The 19499-nt window shown below is 37.5% G+C and overlaps 1 protein-coding gene across 1 annotated transcript; it reads right to left on the bottom strand.

Annotated features, from left to right (window-relative positions):
• Nucleotides 1-5899: 5899 nt before the first annotated feature.
• RPS27L (ribosomal protein S27 like) lies at nt 5900-9161 on the bottom strand. The gene is made up of 4 exons (XM_044662433.1): nt 9072-9161; nt 8340-8448; nt 7812-7922; nt 5900-6093 (listed from the first exon to the last, which is right to left on the bottom strand). The coding sequence occupies exons 1-4, from the start codon at nt 9075-9077 to the stop codon at nt 6065-6067; spliced, it is 255 nt and encodes an 84-aa protein (XP_044518368.1). The 5' UTR covers nt 9078-9161; the 3' UTR covers nt 5900-6064.
• Between the last annotated feature and the right edge of the window lie 10338 nt (nt 9162-19499).

Here is a 19499-nt window from a genome sequence, read left to right as displayed (position 1 = left end):
GAGCACCTGCTGTAGGCAGCCTTTCCAAGGAATTTAGCCACAAAGGGCAAAGGAGATCTCAGATGAGAGCTGGGATGGGAGGATCAAGGGAAGGTTTTTTAAGGATAGGGTTGATGGACATGTTTGTAGGCAGTGGAGAAGCAGTCAGTAATTAGGGAAAGAGTGAAAACAAGTGATAGAATGAGAATGACGGAGAGGGCTATCTGTTGAAGGTCACAAGATAGAATGGAATTGCTTAAGCAGGTGGAGGGAAGGAGGAAGGCCACTTCATCATTTAACAGGGTTGAAGGAGGAAACAGTTATAGGAGTTGAAGAAGAGAGATCTCAAAGTGAATGGCCTCAATCTTTTCTGTAAAATATGAGGTAAGGTTCTCAATTGAGCAGGTTGAGGGAGGGGGAGCCCTAAGAGGCATGAGGGGGACTGAAAAGATTTGGAAGAGCTGCTGTGGTGAGTAGAAGAGGGAGTTAATTAGAGAAATGTAAACAGATTGCCTTATAGCAGTGAGGGCTCATTTGAGGTTCTGTAAAACAAATTTGTAGTGAATCCAATCCGAATGGTTGAATGATCTTCTTAACATTTGTTCAGCAGGACTTGTGTGTAGGAACAAAGGTGGTGATTATTCGTTAAACTTCCTTATGAAATTGTAATAGTGTCAGTGGCTGTTTCTTTTTATCCATTTCCCATTTTTCAGTATCAATAACTGGTTTAAAAGGTCAGGTTGGAGTTGCCCCAGTTGTGTGCCATATCTTTTTATTCTTTGAGTTTTGATATTAATTGTGATATTTGTTCAAACGAGTTGGTAGTCTGACCTTAGTTGGTAGTCATGATTGCCCTATCAGTAATAATTTTCTTTCAGTTAAAATGCAATCAATTTTATTTTTAAATGATACTTTTTTAGTGCTTACCACATTCCAACTGTCCTTTTGAAGGAAGTAATCATGATATATGAGCACAGTTAGCCTTTGATCTTTTCATTTTGCACTCCTGATGTTTTTTTTTTTTCCCCAATGTTTTTCATTGCCCTCTTCTATGCCTACTTTTAGATTGATATGAGTATTAAACCACACCTTGCTTTGATTTGGAAAGTCTTTATCAAGGTCATCATAAATAAATTTTCTCTATTTCTCTACAATAGATGATGACACATAGCACTGCAATTATTTTCGTGATGGTCTTTTTGGAAATATTTATGATGTGTCCAACCAAGTAACAGAAGCAAATGTCCCAGGAAATTTTGGGTTTTTTTTTGGTTGGGGGAAGGCAGCAAAAGGACCAGACTTGTGCTTTCATAGGTGTAGGGACTTTCCGGTGAGGAATTTCTGCTGTTGAAGATTAGACCTTCTTTGCAATTTACAATCTCAGATGTCTGGGGCAAAAGGTTAAATAACTTGTCCTTAGTCACATAGCCAGTATCTGTCTGAGGCAAGACTTAGCCCACAGCTTCCTGACTCCAAAGTTAGCTTTCTATCTACTCCACTGTGTTGCCTCTTGAAGTGGTGTTTCTTTTTTGCCCTCAGACTTCTGCGTAGGCTACTAGCATTTGAACTCTATTATTTCTTACTCCTGAACCATGTTTTTTCTTTCTTTCTTTCTTTCTTTTTTTTAATTTAAACCCTTACCTTCCATCTTGGAGTCAATACTATGTATTGGTTCCAAGGCAGAAGAGTGGTAAGGGCTAGGTAATGTGGGGGTTAAGTGACTTGCCCAGGGTCACCCAGCTAGGAAGTGTCTGAGGTCAGATTTGAACCCAGGACCTCCCTTGAATAAGCCTGGCTCTCAATCCACTGAGCCACTCAGCTACTTCCTGAACCATGTTTTCTAAATCATACCACCACCTTTAATTGCCTCTCCAAGGAGAATGTGTGAGCCATCTTCCATTTAGCTACAACTTCCTTTTGTCTTCTGGTTCATTTATAGTTGTGAGATCTTAACACTAGCCTGAACCCTTTTTCTTTTTCTTGATATCCTAAGATCAGTCTTGGGTTTCAAAGGGGAAAATTTCATACTGAGTTGAAAATAGCCCATTCTCTAAAGTTGCCATTCAACCCCGCGGTTTGATTGAATTAAGTACTTCCTAGTGTAGAAGAATTTGCCAGTATTTCTATCCTGTCAGAAGATCTTTAAAGATATTTCTAGGCCATCTCCATGCCATAAGTACCTACATCTGTAAAACTGGCTCTGGTGGAATGTTCCCAAAAGTAGACCTTTTTCTTTATAAAATAGATTATACCACTCCTCTTTCCACAACAAGAGAATAAAACATTTTCTGCAGAAAGTGAGTTCTTCCACTTTCCACTTCTAAGAGGTAGCTAGGTGACTCAGTGGATTGAGAGCCAGACCCAGAGACAGGAGGTCCTGGGTTCAAATGTGACCCCAGACATTTCCTAGCTGTGTGACCTTAGGCAAGTCACTAAACCCCCATCGCCTAGCCCTCTTCTGCCTTGAAACCAATACTCAGTATTGATTCCAAGGCAGAAGGTAAGGGTTTAAAAAAAAAGAATATCTTTCTAAACTTTAGATTTGAGAATTAAAATGTTTTGTTAAACATTCAAGCAATGTTTTATCCATGTCTCTGATCTATAGGCCACCTTAAGAAAGTGTTCAATCTTATCCCTTTGCTTCCCTTCCTCTCCTCACCCAATAAAGTTCTCTTTACCTTATTTGACTTTAATACAAAACATGATTATTTTAATTTGCTGTCTTTATGAAACAATTTTATGTTTTGTTACTCTTAGAAAGAAATGTAGAATTTTTAATTTTTTTTTTTTTTGCATTTCCCTCCCAAAAAAAGAAATTCACTTTCTTTTAACTTACTTGGTCTAGATTTAAAAAAAAATTTTTTTTTGGTCACAATAACCCTCAATAAAAAAAAAATGTGTGTGCCTCTTCCCTAACTCTCCTGAAATTTACTCTTTGGCCATGAAGCATTAAGAATGTCTTAATTCTTCCAAGACATATAGAGTTCTCAAGTTATAATTTTCTTGTAAGGATAGATCTTTAAAAGGCACATTATAGGTAAAGAAATCCTTCTTTTTTCAGGATCTGGGTACCTAAACATTTTAAACTTATGTTTGATTGAATATTAAATTACCTATTGAATATTTTCTACCTCATAAAACATATCCATTAATTAATTATTTTAAATATACATTAATTTCCCCCCAAATGGGAAAGGACCTGTTTGTATAAAAATATTTACAGCTGTGCTTTTTGTGGTGACAAACTAAAGGGATTTCCCTCCATTGGGGAATGGTTATATGGTACATGATGGCTATAGAATACTATTGTGTTGTAAGGAATGATGAACAGGATGATTTCAGAAAGAGCTGGAAAAACCTATGTGAACTGATGCAGAGTGAAATAAGCAGAACCAGGAGAACATTATGTAACTGAAATATTGTGGGATAATCAAATATGACAGACTTTGCTAGTAATAGCAATACAATGATCTGGACAATTCTGAAGGACTTATGAAAAAGAATGCTATCCACCTCTAGAACTGTTGGAGTAGAAATGCAGATGAAAACATATGATCTATTACTTGTTTATTTGAGTATATGATTTGGGGTTTTGATTTTATAAGATTATTCACTTAAAAATTAACAATATAGAAATATGGTTTACATGATAATACATGTACAACCCAGACTGAATTGCTTGTCAACTCTGGGAAGGGAGAAGGAAGAATAGACAACATGAATCATATAACTTTGGAAAACATGTATAAATTTGTTATTAAAAACAAAATGAAGATAAAATTAAATATATATTAATTTCCAGCATATATGTACTACTATAATTGTGAAACTAGCTTACTTGTTCAGTTTATTTAATACCACAATTATTTTGTCCCTAGTTTCGTTTTTGGTTTTTAGGAGGCTTTTTGCTAGCCCATCTGTGATTTTGTATAACAAACATCAAGTAAGGAACCTCACTTTACAGGCAATGTCTCCTGCTCTGGAATTGTATAATTTTTCTGCTTCTTAAAGTTCTTCTGAAGTTCTTGACTGTTATAACTATCACTATATATCATTATCATTGGTTGGGTACCTTTTGTAGTACACTGGATTTGGAAGCATTTTGAATATTTCACCACACTATCATATTTAAGATGCGAACTGCACTAGAGGGCCTGTGCTTCCAGAGATTCAGAGGTAGAACTGAATGCTTACTTGCTCAACTTTCTGGTTGAAATTTTTTTTTTTTTTTACCATCTTGGGAGAAAACCTAAGGAGCTGGCAGTAAATGTGAGTTCAGTATAGCTACAGGAACCCAGTTATCCCAGGTCATACTGACCCAGATGTCTTGCCAAAATTCATTGCTGTCTCTATCCACCACCTCAAGCTCACCAATATTTGGAGTGATGAGCAATTGTAATGAATAAGTAACAAGTAAATGCTTCCATTCTGTTCAGTCATTTTAAAGGCTCTCCTATAGGGGACCTTTTTGTGTAACGGATCTCTTCTCAGAATAACATTTTCAAATGCATAAAATACAGAAAATTACAAAAGAAACCAATTAAATTGAGATAGTTACAAGAATATTAGGCAGCAAATTAACAACCCCCCTGAAATTTGTTCATAGTCCTATTGGGTATTTATAGACCTCAGATTGAGAAACCCTACCCTAGAGTAAGGACCCAAACAAATGGTCTTTTCCTTATCCTTGTATTTTTTTTTTCAGTCTTTTCAGTTGTGTTTGATTCTTTGTGACTCTATTTGGGTTTTCTTGACAAAGATGTGCGAGTGGTTTGCCATTTCCTTCTTACATTTATTTTACAGATGAGGAAACTGAGGCAAAAAAGATTAAGTGCCTTGCCCAGGGTCACACAGCTAGTATGAGGTCAGATATGAACTCAGAAAGATAAGTCTTCCTGACTTCAGGCCAGGCACTTTATCCACTGTGCCATTTAGCTGCCTGAGTCAGTCCATATGACCCAATCAAAATTCTGGTAACTTGTTTACTCTCAACCAGAACAGCCATCTTCTTTACCCATTGAGAGCAGTACCTGGCTCATGGTTTCATATGCACAACCTCTGCCTGCCTAAAAAATTTCAACATACAAATCAATATTCCCTAAAACCCCTAATCTTCCAGTTCTTCAACTCATTTTTCATGATCTACTCCTCTACCCCACTTCAGCCACATATAGTGATGTCATACCTTTGATCTTACAGTTTCCCACAAATGTACCATTTCCATGTTCATGAACTCAGAAATTCCCTTACCTGAGCACAATCTATTAGCATTCCACTTCTTATAAGCCTGTTCTTTGTCCATGCTGTGACCTCCAATCCCTCAACCCCTTAATTCTTTCCCAGGCTATCGCCTTTGTGACAAGGGGGTGAGGTGGGAAAAGAGATTAAAGGGGAGAAGAGAATGAAATGCTGAACTAGTTAACTACAGGATCAAGCCAGAGAAGGAAAGTAAATGAAGTCAGAACAAGGATGATGATTTGGGAGCATATATTTAAGGATAGAGGGACTGGATGTTATATTGATTTCATTTTTTTTTAAATTTTAAACCCTAAACTTCTGTGTATTGACTTTTAGGCGAAAAAGTGGTAAGGGGTAGGCAATGGGGGTCAAGTGACTTGCCCAGGGTCACACAGCTGGGAAGTGTCTGAGGCCGGATCTGAACCTAGGACCTCCCCTCTCTAGGCTTGGCTCTCAATCCACCTACCTAGCTGCCCCTGGATGTTATATTGAGATGAAGAATAGGTTCAGAGGCATAAGACACAGGGAAAGGCACAATGCTTAGTGGAGGTCATGTTTGCTAAAAGTATTTCATAATTCTTATTTATGGAAGTAGAACACTTACAAGTTATGCTGAAGATTATGGTATGTGTGTGTGTGCAGAGTCAGAAAACAATCATATACAAAAAACACTAGGAGAATGTTGCATATAATCAAAATTTTAATGTAAAACAGACTCCAAAACAGCAGACCACTACCATATACCTTACAAAGGAAAATTTAGTTATATTGACAGATTAACTGGGACTGCTGAACAGATAAGGCTCTCTGAGATATACATAATGACGAATCACGAAGTTGAATGTCATTAATGTTGCTTTCTTCTAAATGAACAACCTGTAAAGAAGCAGATAAAAATAACAGGATAGTCTGTCCTTGCACAACAGAAACAGAAAAGTGCTTTCTTAGAAGTTATTATATATTATATAATCTAGAATTTAAAAAATTAAATTTTTGTAAAGGGATAAATTTTACTTTTTTTACTCAAAATTCTTAATAGAATTGAATTTTTGGCTTATGTAATTACCACTTCTGCTTCTACCACCTAGGGCCTATAAAACCATTGACCCGAATTATGAAGTTGAATCTGCTTTATGAAATCTAATGGAAGGTGAGGTCCTTATCTCCAGGAATAGATTTATAGTATTGTCCAAAGTCACTTTCAGTAGAGTTCCTTCCTATTCTTTTTTTCCCCCCACCCTTATCTTCTGTCTTAGTATTAATTCTAACTAAGAAAGAAGAGTGGCAAGGCTAGGCAATCAGCAATTCTAAAGTGACTTGCCAAGGGCCATACAGCTAGGAAGTGTCTGAGGCCAGATTTTCCTGACTCCAGGCTTGGCACTCAGCTGAACTCTTGTAAGAAAAGAAATCCACTGAAAGCATTCTACTATGAATTACTGCCTTGAGATCTCTCAGGAGTTGTGATAAACAATCAGGCCAACAGCAAAATTTGAAAGGCTTCTAGACTTACAAATTTTTAAAATTAAGTTAAGAGGCTGGACCTGTGATTTTAATGATACAAAGATGATGCAACTCCTTCTTCCCTTGCAGGGAGGCACTTTTTTGAAACAGAGTGACCTAGAGTACTGAAAGGCAGAACTGGAAGCCTTTCTCTCTCTAGGGCTAGCTTTTTCTACTGTGCCTCACTGCCTTTGTTTGAAAACATACCAGACCAATAATATATTGCTTTTTGTTTAGTAATCATCTTTTCCTTTGAGCTCAAATACTTATACTAAACATTCAGATCCCAAAAGAAGGAGAAAATAAAATCATAATACATTAAGCCTTATACTTGCAGAGCTCAGATTTCCAAAATGCTACTTCTTGTTTTCAAGTACCACCTACATTTTGCAGATACTATTCTAGAACATGATTTATTGTCATCATAATACTGAAAGATAGGAATTATAATTAGATTTATGTGTAAGCCTTAAAGTGATTGTCAGATGCTTTTGGAAGCAACCTGATTTATGCTTTATTGGATGTTCAACCACTTGACAAATGAAACTTTCATATTTTAAGAAAAGATCTACATGGGTATACTTAACTGTTTTTGTTTCATTTCAGAAGATAAACTATAAAAACAACTTTAATGAAAATGTTTGAGACATTTAAAGTAGAAAATATTGTCTTCGAATCCCAAACACACACTACCTTTTCTGTTTGTGTGGCCTTAAAAAGAAATGCAAGTGCATCTTACTTTATTCATAAGTGTTCCTGAAAAATGTTGGTAAATTAAATAATTTTTCCAATTACATACATTACAATTTCTTTAGATTTTTCTGATTGATTTTCAATTGTCAGAGCTAACACACTTTAGCCTCAAGTTTCTCTGCTTCTGAATCAGATTAGTTAATCTGTATCTGTAAAACACCTGAACAAATTATATAGGATAAGCACAAAAGCCATTTAAAAGAACAATCCCTTTTTAAAAGGAAGAATCTTTGAGTAACCTTAAGTTGTATTTTATGAAATTTTCTATACTGAAAATTTTAAAACTAGAACATTCATACTCTAACAATCTTATATCTGGATTAGAAAATGCTAAACCATACCTTCTGTGAGTCTGGCCTTTCCTCCTGTAGGCTGGCATAACACAGTTGAACAACCTACACAAAGAACCACTGTCTGGGCATGACTGAAGACTGTGGTGATCTTATAGCAACCTAAAAAAAAGCAACAGCATTGCTCAAAAATGAAACAAAGAAGCAAAATAATATTCGCTAAACTCAGCAAGAGAACTATCACTTTAAGTGGAAAAGTCAATATGTTTCTCATTTTATCATTTAAAGGAAATTTCTCCGTGTGAAAAGCTTGATTCAGTAAAAGTCCAAAATGGATTTTCCAAGTTACAAAAAAAAATTTTTTTCCCTTAATCCAAATTCTCTAACTAGGCACAAAGATCTGGCTGCAACAAGACTTTTTGAAACCTTTTTTTGTGTGTGAAAATTGCCCTGTAGGAGTCACTAAATTTCCAATTACACTTTTCAGGTTTAGGGAGTTTTCATATATGCTGCACTATCATTTCCTATAGATAGGTTTCATTTCATTAGATTAATAAAGATCTGAGACTGAAATTTTACCTGGACATTTGACATCCATAAAGTAAGAATTTGGACTCTGAACCAGGCGTTTCTTTTTATGTTTCTTCTTTTCATCCTCTAGGGATGGATGCACTAAATCTCTAGCCAACTGTTGAATAAAACAGAAAAGTGCGTCACTGTTAGTTTGCATTACGTAATGCTCCAGGACTTCAACCATATGTGAAGCCTGGAATACATCTATATCGCACAGCACATAGGAATTACTTTCAGAAGCTTAATCATCGATTCCTCTTTACTAGACAAACAAAAATCAAAGCAGTAGCACAAAATCAAAGCTTTAGGAATGTGACAAGCCCCCGGCCCTCCTTCAAAACTCCTAATCGAGGGAGGAAAAAGCGTTTCCTTGAAGGGTTTAATGCTCCAGGTTAACAGAAGTAAGGGAAAGGGGGGAGGGGAGCCCTGGAGAAGTCTTATTTTTTTTTTTTCTTTAAAGAAATGGGGGGAAACTTCAGAGACGCTCGTTGGGAGTCCAAAGACCCGAGTCCATATCCCAACGGTTTATTCAAGTCCCTTCGCCTCTTCAAGCCTGTTTCCGCACCCACCCACCCACCCACCCACTCGGACACATAAAGGGGAGAGGGAACCGGTGACCCCGAGTGGGAGCAAAGTGGAACAGCCCCAGACCCGGGCATGTCCGGGCAAGCCTTGGACACATCCCCGCCCACGCTCCAGGACGGCCAGATTGCCGCAGGGCCCATGTGAACAACTCACAGGCATGTTGACGCTCCTGAAGACACACCACCAACTGCCTCACTCGGCACCCAGCAGCCTAACAACCTTCGCTCCGACGCACTGCGTCAGCTTCCGGGATAGAGAGCCAGGGAACTGTGGGAAGGAGCGGAGGGAGCGGCCTTGCGCCTCCCGTGGCCACTCTGTCCTCTCTCTCGATGGTCACCTCCAGCCCAAACCTGGGCTCCCAGGCCCCTCCCGGGAAGGTGACTTGAAGTCCCTGCGGGCTGGGAACAGGTGGGCCAGTCCTGGGTGCTGGGTCTTTCAGGCAGAACACTCCTCAGCCGCAGACTAGCCTCTGGGGACTTTATCCACCCACCTCTCCTGCAGCTGGGGTGATGTGGCCTCTGGAGTCCTGTTTGACGCCTGCAATCATTTCCTGCTGTCAGATATCTGAGGCTGGTGGTACTTGGGCTCAGAGTCCATAGGACCACACCTGTTTAGGTGTCACTAACCCCTTCCTTTTTTTTTTTTTTTTTTTTTTTTTTTTTTTTTAACCCTTACCTTCCATCCTGGAGTCAATACTGTGTATTGGTTCCAAGGTAGAAAGAGTGGTAAGGGTAGGCAATGGGGGTCAAGTGACTTGCCCAGGGTCACACGGCTGGGAAGTGTCTGAGGCCAGATTTGAATCTAAGACCTCCCATCTCTAGGCCTGGCTCTCAATTCACTGAGCCACCCAGCTGCCCCCTAACCCCTTCCTTTAAAAAAAAAAAGAGAGAGAGAAAATTAGGCCAATTTTTTAAAAAATCTGTTTTATTTACTGAATTAGCAATGAAATGGCCATTGTGCTTATTGACTAATTTTTAAAAAATCTATTTACTATATAACTATCAAGAATTAGCCATGATGTTTATTATTTATTTTTAATATCAGTTTTATGTACTGTATCATTGTCATTGAAACTGTCATAGTGCTTATTATTTTTATATCAGTTTTATTTACTGAATTGTCAATGAAATGGTTATAATGCTTGTTATTAAATGAATTTTAATATTTCAACCATCAAGTCACATGCCCCAAGAAGATGCTTAGGTAAAGCTTTGGCCCAGATTTTCAGCTTATCTACATTTTTTCAAACTGTACATTTCTTGTGTTCTTGCCATCTCATAAATCATATATACCTGGCATGGGACGTTGTACCTCCAAATTATAGAAGTTTTTTAAGCCAAACTGTAAGCAGGAAAATTCCTTTGCATCCTTGTGACTACCAACCCTAAAACATCAAAACTTCTTTTTTTTTTTTTAAGATTTAAATATTTTAGTTTTTTAGAAAAATTTTCCATGGTTACATGATTCATGTTTTTACTTTCCTCTTCGCCCTCCCCCATATCCAATGTACATTTCCACTGGTTTTAACATGTATCATCAATCAAGACTTATTTACATATTATTGATAGTTGCATTGGTGTGGTTGTTTCGAATCTACATCCCTAATCATGTCGGCATCAACCCATGTGTTTAAGTGGTAAACATCAAAACTTCTGAGAAGAACCTGTTACATCAAAGGGAAAGTCCCCTGAGAGAATTATCCTCGGATGGTCTCCTGTGTTTCATGATGTACACAGAGCTACATCGGATTGTATCTAAGACATCTATTTGTCTTCTAAACTATGAGGTCACCCCCTATATCTTTAGGACATAAGACACGGCTCTAGCCCGGGTTAGATGACCAATTACCCCCTTTGTGCCTAAGTGTATACCCTCCTAAAGTCACTTATTATCTGTTGTAAAGAGCATAAAGACCCCAGAATCCGTGTCCTCTGGGAGGCAACTTTCCATCAATGCTATCCTCCAGGCCAAATTCAACATTACCTTCTAAATTAATAAACTTCTTTTTATCTTTAACCTAAGTTTTGGAGTTTTGCATTCTTGCAAAGAGTACCTATCCCAAACCCAGGAGGTTCACCTCAAGCCCGCACAACATACCGAATGTCCTGGGGGCCTTCTACATTCTTTAACACTTCATAGACAGCCTTATAACAAGTAAAGTCAAGGAAAACATGATTAGTTACATATGAGGTACTGAGCAAGGTGCTGGCAATAGACATATATTTAGACTCTTGTTCTCAAGGAAATTAGTCACAGGTCAGGCATCCACAAATAACTATGATTCTAGTGAAAATGAGAGATCTTAGAAAAGTGCTATAAGAGATATGAGGAGAGATCATTGTCCTACAGGGAGATCAGGGCAGCTTCTTGAAGAACCCAGCACTAGAACTGGACTTTACAGAATGGGAGGAACTTCTAGGCAAGGAGTTGAGAAATAGTTCAATTTAGTAGTTTAGGACCTTTGAAAACAAAATAGGGCAAGACAATAGCTTTAAGCCGGGGATGCAAAACCTTATTAGTAGTTTAGATAGCTCCCTATTCAACAAGTTAAGCATTTATGAAACAGTTTCTATGTGCCTGACTTTGTGTTAAAGAACATAAACGAATACAAGCAAAAAAAAAGATGTCCACTAAGTCTTTGAGGGATTATTCTCTAGAGAGGTGGAAAGGATTTCCTACACAAATGAAAGGAATTCCTTATTGAAGATCCTTCAAGTATTTCTGTATTGAAGCTTCCACTTGTGTGACATTTTTAGTTTAAAAGTAATTCTCTATTATAGATTATAGAGCAAGTGCAGTAGTTTCATTACCAGAAATTCTCTATATTAATGAAATCTCCGATCTGCACCAAGAAACTCACAAACTAAATCAAACATCAGGTATTGTAAAACACTTTACTCATAAGGACCCAGAGACTTAAGTGCAACCCTGTGGGAAGCCAACAAGAGAATAGATAAAAATCTGAGACCCTTCTTTTGACACCTCTTATGATCCATACCTTTTCTTATTGGAAAAACATTATAGACTTATTGGAAAGCTTTGAGTCCATAACCAGACCAGAAGCTACTGAGTTAACAATTTCTCTCCTTGACAATTTCTCTCCTTGATAATTAAGAAGCCTAAACCCTAAAAAATATATTACTTAGATAAGGACTGGAGCCAGACAATTTAGTCCAGACTATCTGACCAGGTGCAGATCTGTAAATCAAGGCAGAACACAATTAGTAAACATCTCCATGAAATTTATTTCTGCTCCCAGAAGTAAACCCCTACTAATTGGTGGTTGGAATTTGGCCCTTGTCCTTGCACCCATATCTCTACTTTTTAGACTTTAATGGATTGTGTATGATTTGTAACCCCTTCGCAGCTGTGACTCTTTCTTTGTGTTCTTTGTTTGAAACCAGTATAAAATAAAGTCCAAATCCCATAGCGTTAGAGCAACATGGGCTAACCACTAGTCTGGTTGTTCTCATTTTCTTTCACCTGCCTTAACAATCCTAAGCCACCAACGCCACTCAGGTGCCCTATACAACCCAGTGATCTAAGCAGAGTATTATTAAGCCCATTTGGAAATGGTGAAACTCAAGGACATTAGTAGCTTTGCCCATAGAGATTGTGTCAGGGTCAGAATATCAGACCCAGGTCCATATGTATATATGGGAGTGTGTGTATATGTGTGTGTGCATACACACATATATATACATATATATGTATATATGTATATATACACACAATGTAATGCTTCCCTCAAAATAAACTAAGCATTGGGGGAGTAAAGAAGGGATTTTGGCAGTTGCTTTATTAAAAAATACAAATAGCTGATTATATAGATCTGAAGATTAAATAGGTGATAAGGACATGAAGAAGCAAATGTAGATTTTTTTTCCCCAAAAAATGGCAATAAAGTAGAGAAGAGATACACTGAAGAAAACTGGAGTTGTTGGCATGGTCAAAGGAATATCAGCAAGATAACTAGATTTAGATATCTTGTTTTTTTGGCTTGGAGAACTTTGAACATAAATTGTAAATTGAGGAGAAGAAGCCAAGCAGAGAAAGAGAGACTGAAAATGTATTGAGAGAGAACAGATTGTTGGAACAGGATCTCAGAGCAGATGGAAGGGAATGGAATCTAGGGTACAGGTGGAGGAGTTAGCCTTGCTAAGGAGTGCAGAGAACTGAAAGAAGGTAGAGTGGATAAGTGAGGACCCTGAAAGTTTTAAAAGAATGGAGAAAGGAAGTTGAAGAAGTTCATATTGAATGATGTTAAATTTTTCTTTAAATAAGTGGGACCACCTGAGAGCGAAAAGGTATGAAGTTGAGGGTTTCAGGAAAGAAGAGAATGTTTGGACCAATTGGTATAGGGAATGTAAAAGTGAGCCAATACTGAGTTAACAAAAGCCTAAAAATGGCATAGTATCTTATGGGAAATAATGAAAGAAGGAAAAAATGAATAGTTTTATGCTTCAAATTATATCATAAATAATCATCAAAAGTATTTGGTACTGACTTCTTGGCAGAGATATGATAGATTAAGTGCCTGTCTACAACATGGATCCTGGAACCTCTGTTATCCTCTTCAGGGGAGTTGTGAGGACAAAACTATTTTCATATGTCAACTGGTTTTTTGGAAGCCCCAAGTTTGCCCATTTCCCTTGGGAACTTACCTTAAGGGAAGTCCCAAAGTGACTTTGTTTTAAACCGAATAAAGGATCTCCCATCACCCATTAAGTGTCCTGAATAGGAGTAATAGGAATGTTCAATCATCCTTTTAGTCTTAGAAGTTTCCCCCATTGTATCAGAGATCCATTTTCAAGAAGACCAACACTTGTGCAGGAACCATCCTTTTAGTATTCTGTAGCAGAACACTCCCTGATACCCTATGCTCTGGCTACAGCCTCTTTTCCAAGCCTGGTTACAACCTGTTAGTATATGTTTGATGTCCTGAGTTCCCTAAAAGGTATAAAAGATCCCTATGTTTTATTGTTCTTCGGAGAATCATCTCACATGGTGATCCTCTCAGAGATACTATTCCCAGAGACCCAGAGCCCTTGGATCTGTGTGGATTTTAGGTGCTTGAATCTGTGTGGTGGCCGAATATTGAACACTATCTCTTTCCTGATTAAAGACTGGGTTTTGCTGACTACTTTAGTGGTTCTGTGTTTTTCCAAGTTGACACATAATAATACTAAGACTTTTAGGAGGCAGCTGCTCAATGGATTGAGAGTCAGGCCTAGAGACAAGAGGTCTATGTTCAGCTCTGGCCTCAGACACTTCCTAGCTCTGTGACCCTGGGCAAGTCACTTAATCTCTATCACCTAACCCTTATCACTCTTCTATCTTGGAACCAATACACAGTATTGATTCTAAAACAGAAGGTAAGAATTTTTAAAAATTAATTAAAAAATAACACTAAGACTTTTCATTTCTAATACAGTAAATATTGATGAAATAAATAAACAAAACCTCTTTGAAGGGGGGTCCCTCAATAATTTTAAGAGATCTTAAGATCCAGAAATTTGAGAACCGCTGGACTAGAAGTTCCCAGAATGAGACACATTTTTGGGTGAGGCCAAGTATGGATTTATTTTGCTTGATTCTACTTATTTATTACAAAAAAGGGGTTTTAGGAGCAGATGAGGAAGTTCTTTCCTTTCATCCTTCCTTCCTTTTCCTTTCTATTCCTCTTTTTTCCCTTTTTCTTTCCCTCTTCCCTCTTTCCTTTCTCCCTCTCTTCTTCCATTCCCTTCTTTTCCTTTAAAATCCAGGCAGAAGAAATATAATGCCTCTTCCATGTGAAAGGCCTTCAAATTGAACATGACTTTTTTCTTTTTTTCAGTTCCAGATTTTTTTTCCTCTCTCTACCTCCTTCCTCCACCTATTGAGAAAGCAAGAAATACCAAGCTCATTACAAATAGGAAGTTGCTGAAAGAAATCTAAATCAGAGTTTTACCCTGATCAATTAAGGCAAATTCTGAAAATAAGACAAAGGGAATTTGTCAACTTACCAAGGCAGCATGGTAAATGGGCCTCAATCCTATCTGCATTATCCTTTTTGTAAATAGGAGTAAGCAATTTCCATTTAACAGAAAGATGATCTTGATTGGTCCCCATTTTAAATGAGGATATTGGATAAGTGTTGCTTCAGCCCTTGCTGGTCCACATAAATTATGAGGAGATGGGATTAGAATCCCTCAGCTCCTCCCTCATTACAGTTTCATGAAGAGATGGAATTAGTGAGCATGTGCCACCCCCATCTTATGCAGGCTGGCTGCCTACTTATTCAAAAGTTTTAAACAAGGTTTTAAAATGAAGTCATTCAACATTCAAAACAAATAGCTGACTTTCCAAGATGTCATGCCAAATAAATTTCCTCATTAGCCATGTACCAAAAAACAACTAGAAAAAGAAAAAGAAAAAATATGTTTCAGCCTACTTACTGAACCCATCAGTTCTCTTTCTGGAGGTGGATATCATGATTCCTTTGGCACTGTGGGGGGACATCGTGTTGTTTAGAGTTCACAATTTCATACTTGATTATCTTTTCATTATTGCTGTTACTGTGTAAAATGTTCTTCTGGTTCTGCTCATTTCTTTTTGCATCAGTTCATATAAGTCTTCTCAGGTTTTTCTGAAATCATCCCCCTCAGAATAATAGTATTTCCTAACATTCATAAATTGTAACTTGTTCAGCAATTCCATAACCTCAATTTCTAATTCTTTGCCACCAAAAGAAGAACTACTATAAATATTTTTGTACGTATAAATCTGTTCTCTTTTTATTTTATCTATTTGGGGAATAGATTTAGTTGCAGTATCGTTGGGCCAAAAGGGGATGCATGATTTGAAAGCCCTTTAAGTATATTTCTAAATCATTCTCCACAATGGTTGAGCTAGTTCACATACATTGGGTATACCTATTTTCTTACATCCCCTCTAGCATTTGACATTTTCTTTTTCTGTCATCTTTATCAATCTAATGAGTGTGAGATGGTACTTGTGGCTGACCAAAGATAAAATGACTGAGGAAACAAAGGCTTGAATTTTTCAGCATATCAGTTTATTAAACAATGCATTCCAATTGTATAACAAATAAGTCCCAGATCTTCCCCATCTTTGCCAAATACAGGAGGAAATATTCTTTTATGCACTAAAAACAATCAAATAAGACCAATTAATTACAAGAAAATAATTAAGCAGGATATAAAATTGTTGTTCAGTCCTATCAGTTGTGTCTGACTCTTTGTGATGTCATCTGGGGTTTTCTTGGCAAAGATACTGGAATAGTATGCCATTTCCTTCTCAACCTTACTTTACAATTGAGGAAATTAAGGCAAATGGGGTTGGTGACTTAACCCAGGGTCAACTAGTAAAATAAGTGTCAGGTTGGATTAAACTCAGATCTTCCTGAATTCTATCCACTTCCCGGTAATCTGTTCACTGAGTCTCCTAGTTGCCTATTACAAAATTAGGTAATTTGATTTCTAATTAAAGGAAAGATTAGAGACTTTCCAAGGTGGAAGGGGGAAAAACAAGAGGTACAATTCCCTGAAATCAGAAAAAGAGGTGTTCTACTTCTCTCCAGTATCTGTATTCAATCAAAGGACTAAAGAAACAATAACTGATTGTAGAGAGGCAGATCTCCAATAGGAAATATGGGCTGATTGAGATGTATAATTGTGAGAAAACTCTTGGCATGGTGTTGGATTTAAAAATCAGTCTGGCAGTCTACTGAACTATTTCTGGCCTGGGCAAGCTACCCCCAGCCCCCAAGGTTTCCCAGCATAGTCTTCCTTATCTTCCCCTATCATAAACCTAAAACTGAAGCTATCTTATCTGATGAATATTAACCTTCTTGAATGTTTGTCTATGTTTGCCTGCTTTATAATATTTGCCAAATGCTTCCAGACCCCTGACCCTGAAACCCCCCCCTCCCCAGATGCTCCCTGACCACCTGTCCCTGACACTACCTTGATAATTATGTATGTACCAACCCCCTTCCCCAAACATTTCTATATAAACTCTTGGCTGAGAATTCCAAGGGGTCGTTCAGGCATGCCTCTCTGCCTAGCGACCCTAGCTATTATTGCTAGTAAAGAATGAGCCTCTTCTTGCATATTGCATTGTCAGTGTGATTCTTCCTTCGGCCATGAACCTGGACTAGGTATTAAAATTTGGGTACAACAATGGGTCTTTGGATCTGACTGGGTTTTTGGTGAGCATAATTGAAGGGCTTAATTAAGGGTTTCTAAGCAGTAGGTAGAGGTAGTCCACTTTGCTAGCCATTCAGGGCTAAGTTCAAACAACGCAATAAAGTTTTCTCATAATTCCCACAATTGACTAAAATTTTCTCACAAGATAGAAATTGAACTAGATCCATAATTGAATAGAAAGGGAAGAGAGCTGGATGCAGAATTGAGTCACAAGATGGAGTCAATGTGGTTTACTCAATTCCCACTACCATTTGCTATTGTAATTCCTTCAATTCCCTCATACCTCAGAGTTGATTTTGAATTTGAATTGATTTGAATTGAAATCCAAACTTGACATAACAATGATGTTACTCCTGAATCTTCTCTAGATTAAATAGCCATCCACCTCATATGACATAGACTAGAGGCCTTTCACCATCCATGCCCTTTTCTATTGTTCTTAAAGCAATTTATCCATGTCCTTCTAAAATATACTCTTTTCTATATCGTCCTGGGGAAGCAAGTGAAAGGACAATGCTTATTCTTTCTAGGAATCTCACAAAACTGTTCTGGATCCAGGATATAAATTCACTCCGCAAATGTACTCTAGCTCACTTGCTAAGGAAATGGACATATATTTCAAATTAAGAATTGAGGGAATTTTTTTTTTGGCTGCCATATTATACTACTGACTTATATTGAGGTGTCAATCCACTAAAATACTCACATCTTTTAAAGAAAAAAATTGTCTAACCATGTCTTCTCTATTCTGTGCTTCTAAAGTTAATCTTAAGTATGAAACTTTAAATTTATCCATATTAAATTTCAGCTTATTAGATTCAGTCCAATGCTCTAGTTTTTAAGATCTTTTTGGATTTTGTCATCCAGTGTATTACATATTCCTCCCCACTTTGTGTCATCTGCAGATTTAATGAACTTCTCTTCTATACCTTTAGCCAAGTTATTGATAAAATTGTTAATAGCATAGGGTCAACCACAGACCCCCTCTAATGAAGGCTTTCTGCCCTACGAACACAACCATTAGTAACTATCTTCCAAATCTAACCATCTAATCAATTCAATTTAATTGTATTATTGTAATCTAAATCTCTCCATCTTCTCTACAAGTATAGTATGAGGTACTTAATGAAATGTTTTACTAAAAATGTTATCTGTGACTTTTTCTTCATCTACCTGTAATGGAGGGATAACTCTAGTTGCCTATCCTAATGAGGGGTAAATTTGAAACTCCATTGGATTGCCTTTGCCGTGAGAGATGCATTGGAAGAAATTTGGGGTACTGTGTGGTATCGGGACCCAGAGGAAATTTTCCTGAACCATCAAGGGGATTGCCAATGGCATAGGGACCCTTGGAGAAAGTTTGCTGTGCCCTGAGTCAAAAGGGGCACCTAGAAATGTGTCCATATTCCTTTTAGGATGGCCTTATCTACTGAGGGACTCACAGAAGAATTTTCACCCAAGACAGTTTGTTCTTATCTCAAAGTGAGAAGTTACTTCCAGCTAACCCCAAATCCTAAATCACCTTGGGAAGGGTTCCATATGGCTCCCAAAGCTCTGTAGGGACCAAGTTTCCTTCTGAAATAAGAAACTGAATTTCCTTTTCCTTTTCTTTCTTTTCTTTCTTTCTTTCTTTCTTTTTTTTTTTTTTTTTGAGTCAGTTAAGTAGCATAGTAGATAGAGGGCTAAGTCTGGAATCAGTAAGACCTGAGTGAAAATGTCACCCCAAACCCTTCCTAGCTCTGACCCTGGGCAACTCACTTAACCTCTCTGGTTGCCTCACTTTCCTCAACTACAAAATTAGGAAAATAAGAACACCTACCTTTTAGGTAGAGCACTAGCACAGCACATGGTAGGTGCTTTTCTTTTGTTGTCTTTGGGTTGAGGAAAGATATTCCAAACCAAGCCTTTGTTAAGTACTAAGAAAGCAGTAATTTCAGATAAACTTTGTAAAAATGTTTTGTGTTTGCTGAATCTGCATAACTCAGCATTGGGGAACAGCTATAATGTTCATCTGTGGATGTGGGGCTATATAAGATCTGCTCCACATTAACTCTTTTAAGATTCTTTTCCTTTTGACACTGGGGAAGCTTATGCCTCCTCATGATCTCAAAGAACTGTTCTGGATTGAGTATATACACATGTTCAAAATATACTCTAATTTGCTGAGAATAACAATTTTTAAGTGAGGGAAGACTATAATGGAGGGCAAGCCAATAGGGCCCAGTCTTTGGCAGTTAAGCAATATTGTCTGCTTGCTGCATACCCACAAAGAGCTTTGGGGAGCCTATTTCTGGAAATGCATGTCGATATATATATATATATATATATATATATATATATTTTTTTTTTTTTTTTTTTACATTTTTAAACC

The sequence above is a fragment of the Gracilinanus agilis genome, chromosome 2 (genome assembly GCF_016433145.1).
Source record: "Gracilinanus agilis isolate LMUSP501 chromosome 2, AgileGrace, whole genome shotgun sequence".
Taxonomy (NCBI): domain Eukaryota; kingdom Metazoa; phylum Chordata; class Mammalia; order Didelphimorphia; family Didelphidae; genus Gracilinanus; species Gracilinanus agilis.
This window is presented reverse-complemented; position numbering and strand designations above follow the sequence as displayed.

Coding starts and splice junctions, on each gene's coding strand:
- RPS27L (XM_044662433.1), bottom strand. Junction 7,923..8,339: donor TATGGATGTCAAATGTCCAG/GTAAAATTTCAG, acceptor GCTTTTTTTTAG/GTTGCTATAAGATCACCACA. Junction 6,094..7,811: donor AAAGGCCAGACTCACAGAAG/GTATGGTTTAGC, acceptor GCTTCTTTACAG/GTTGTTCATTTAGAAGAAAG.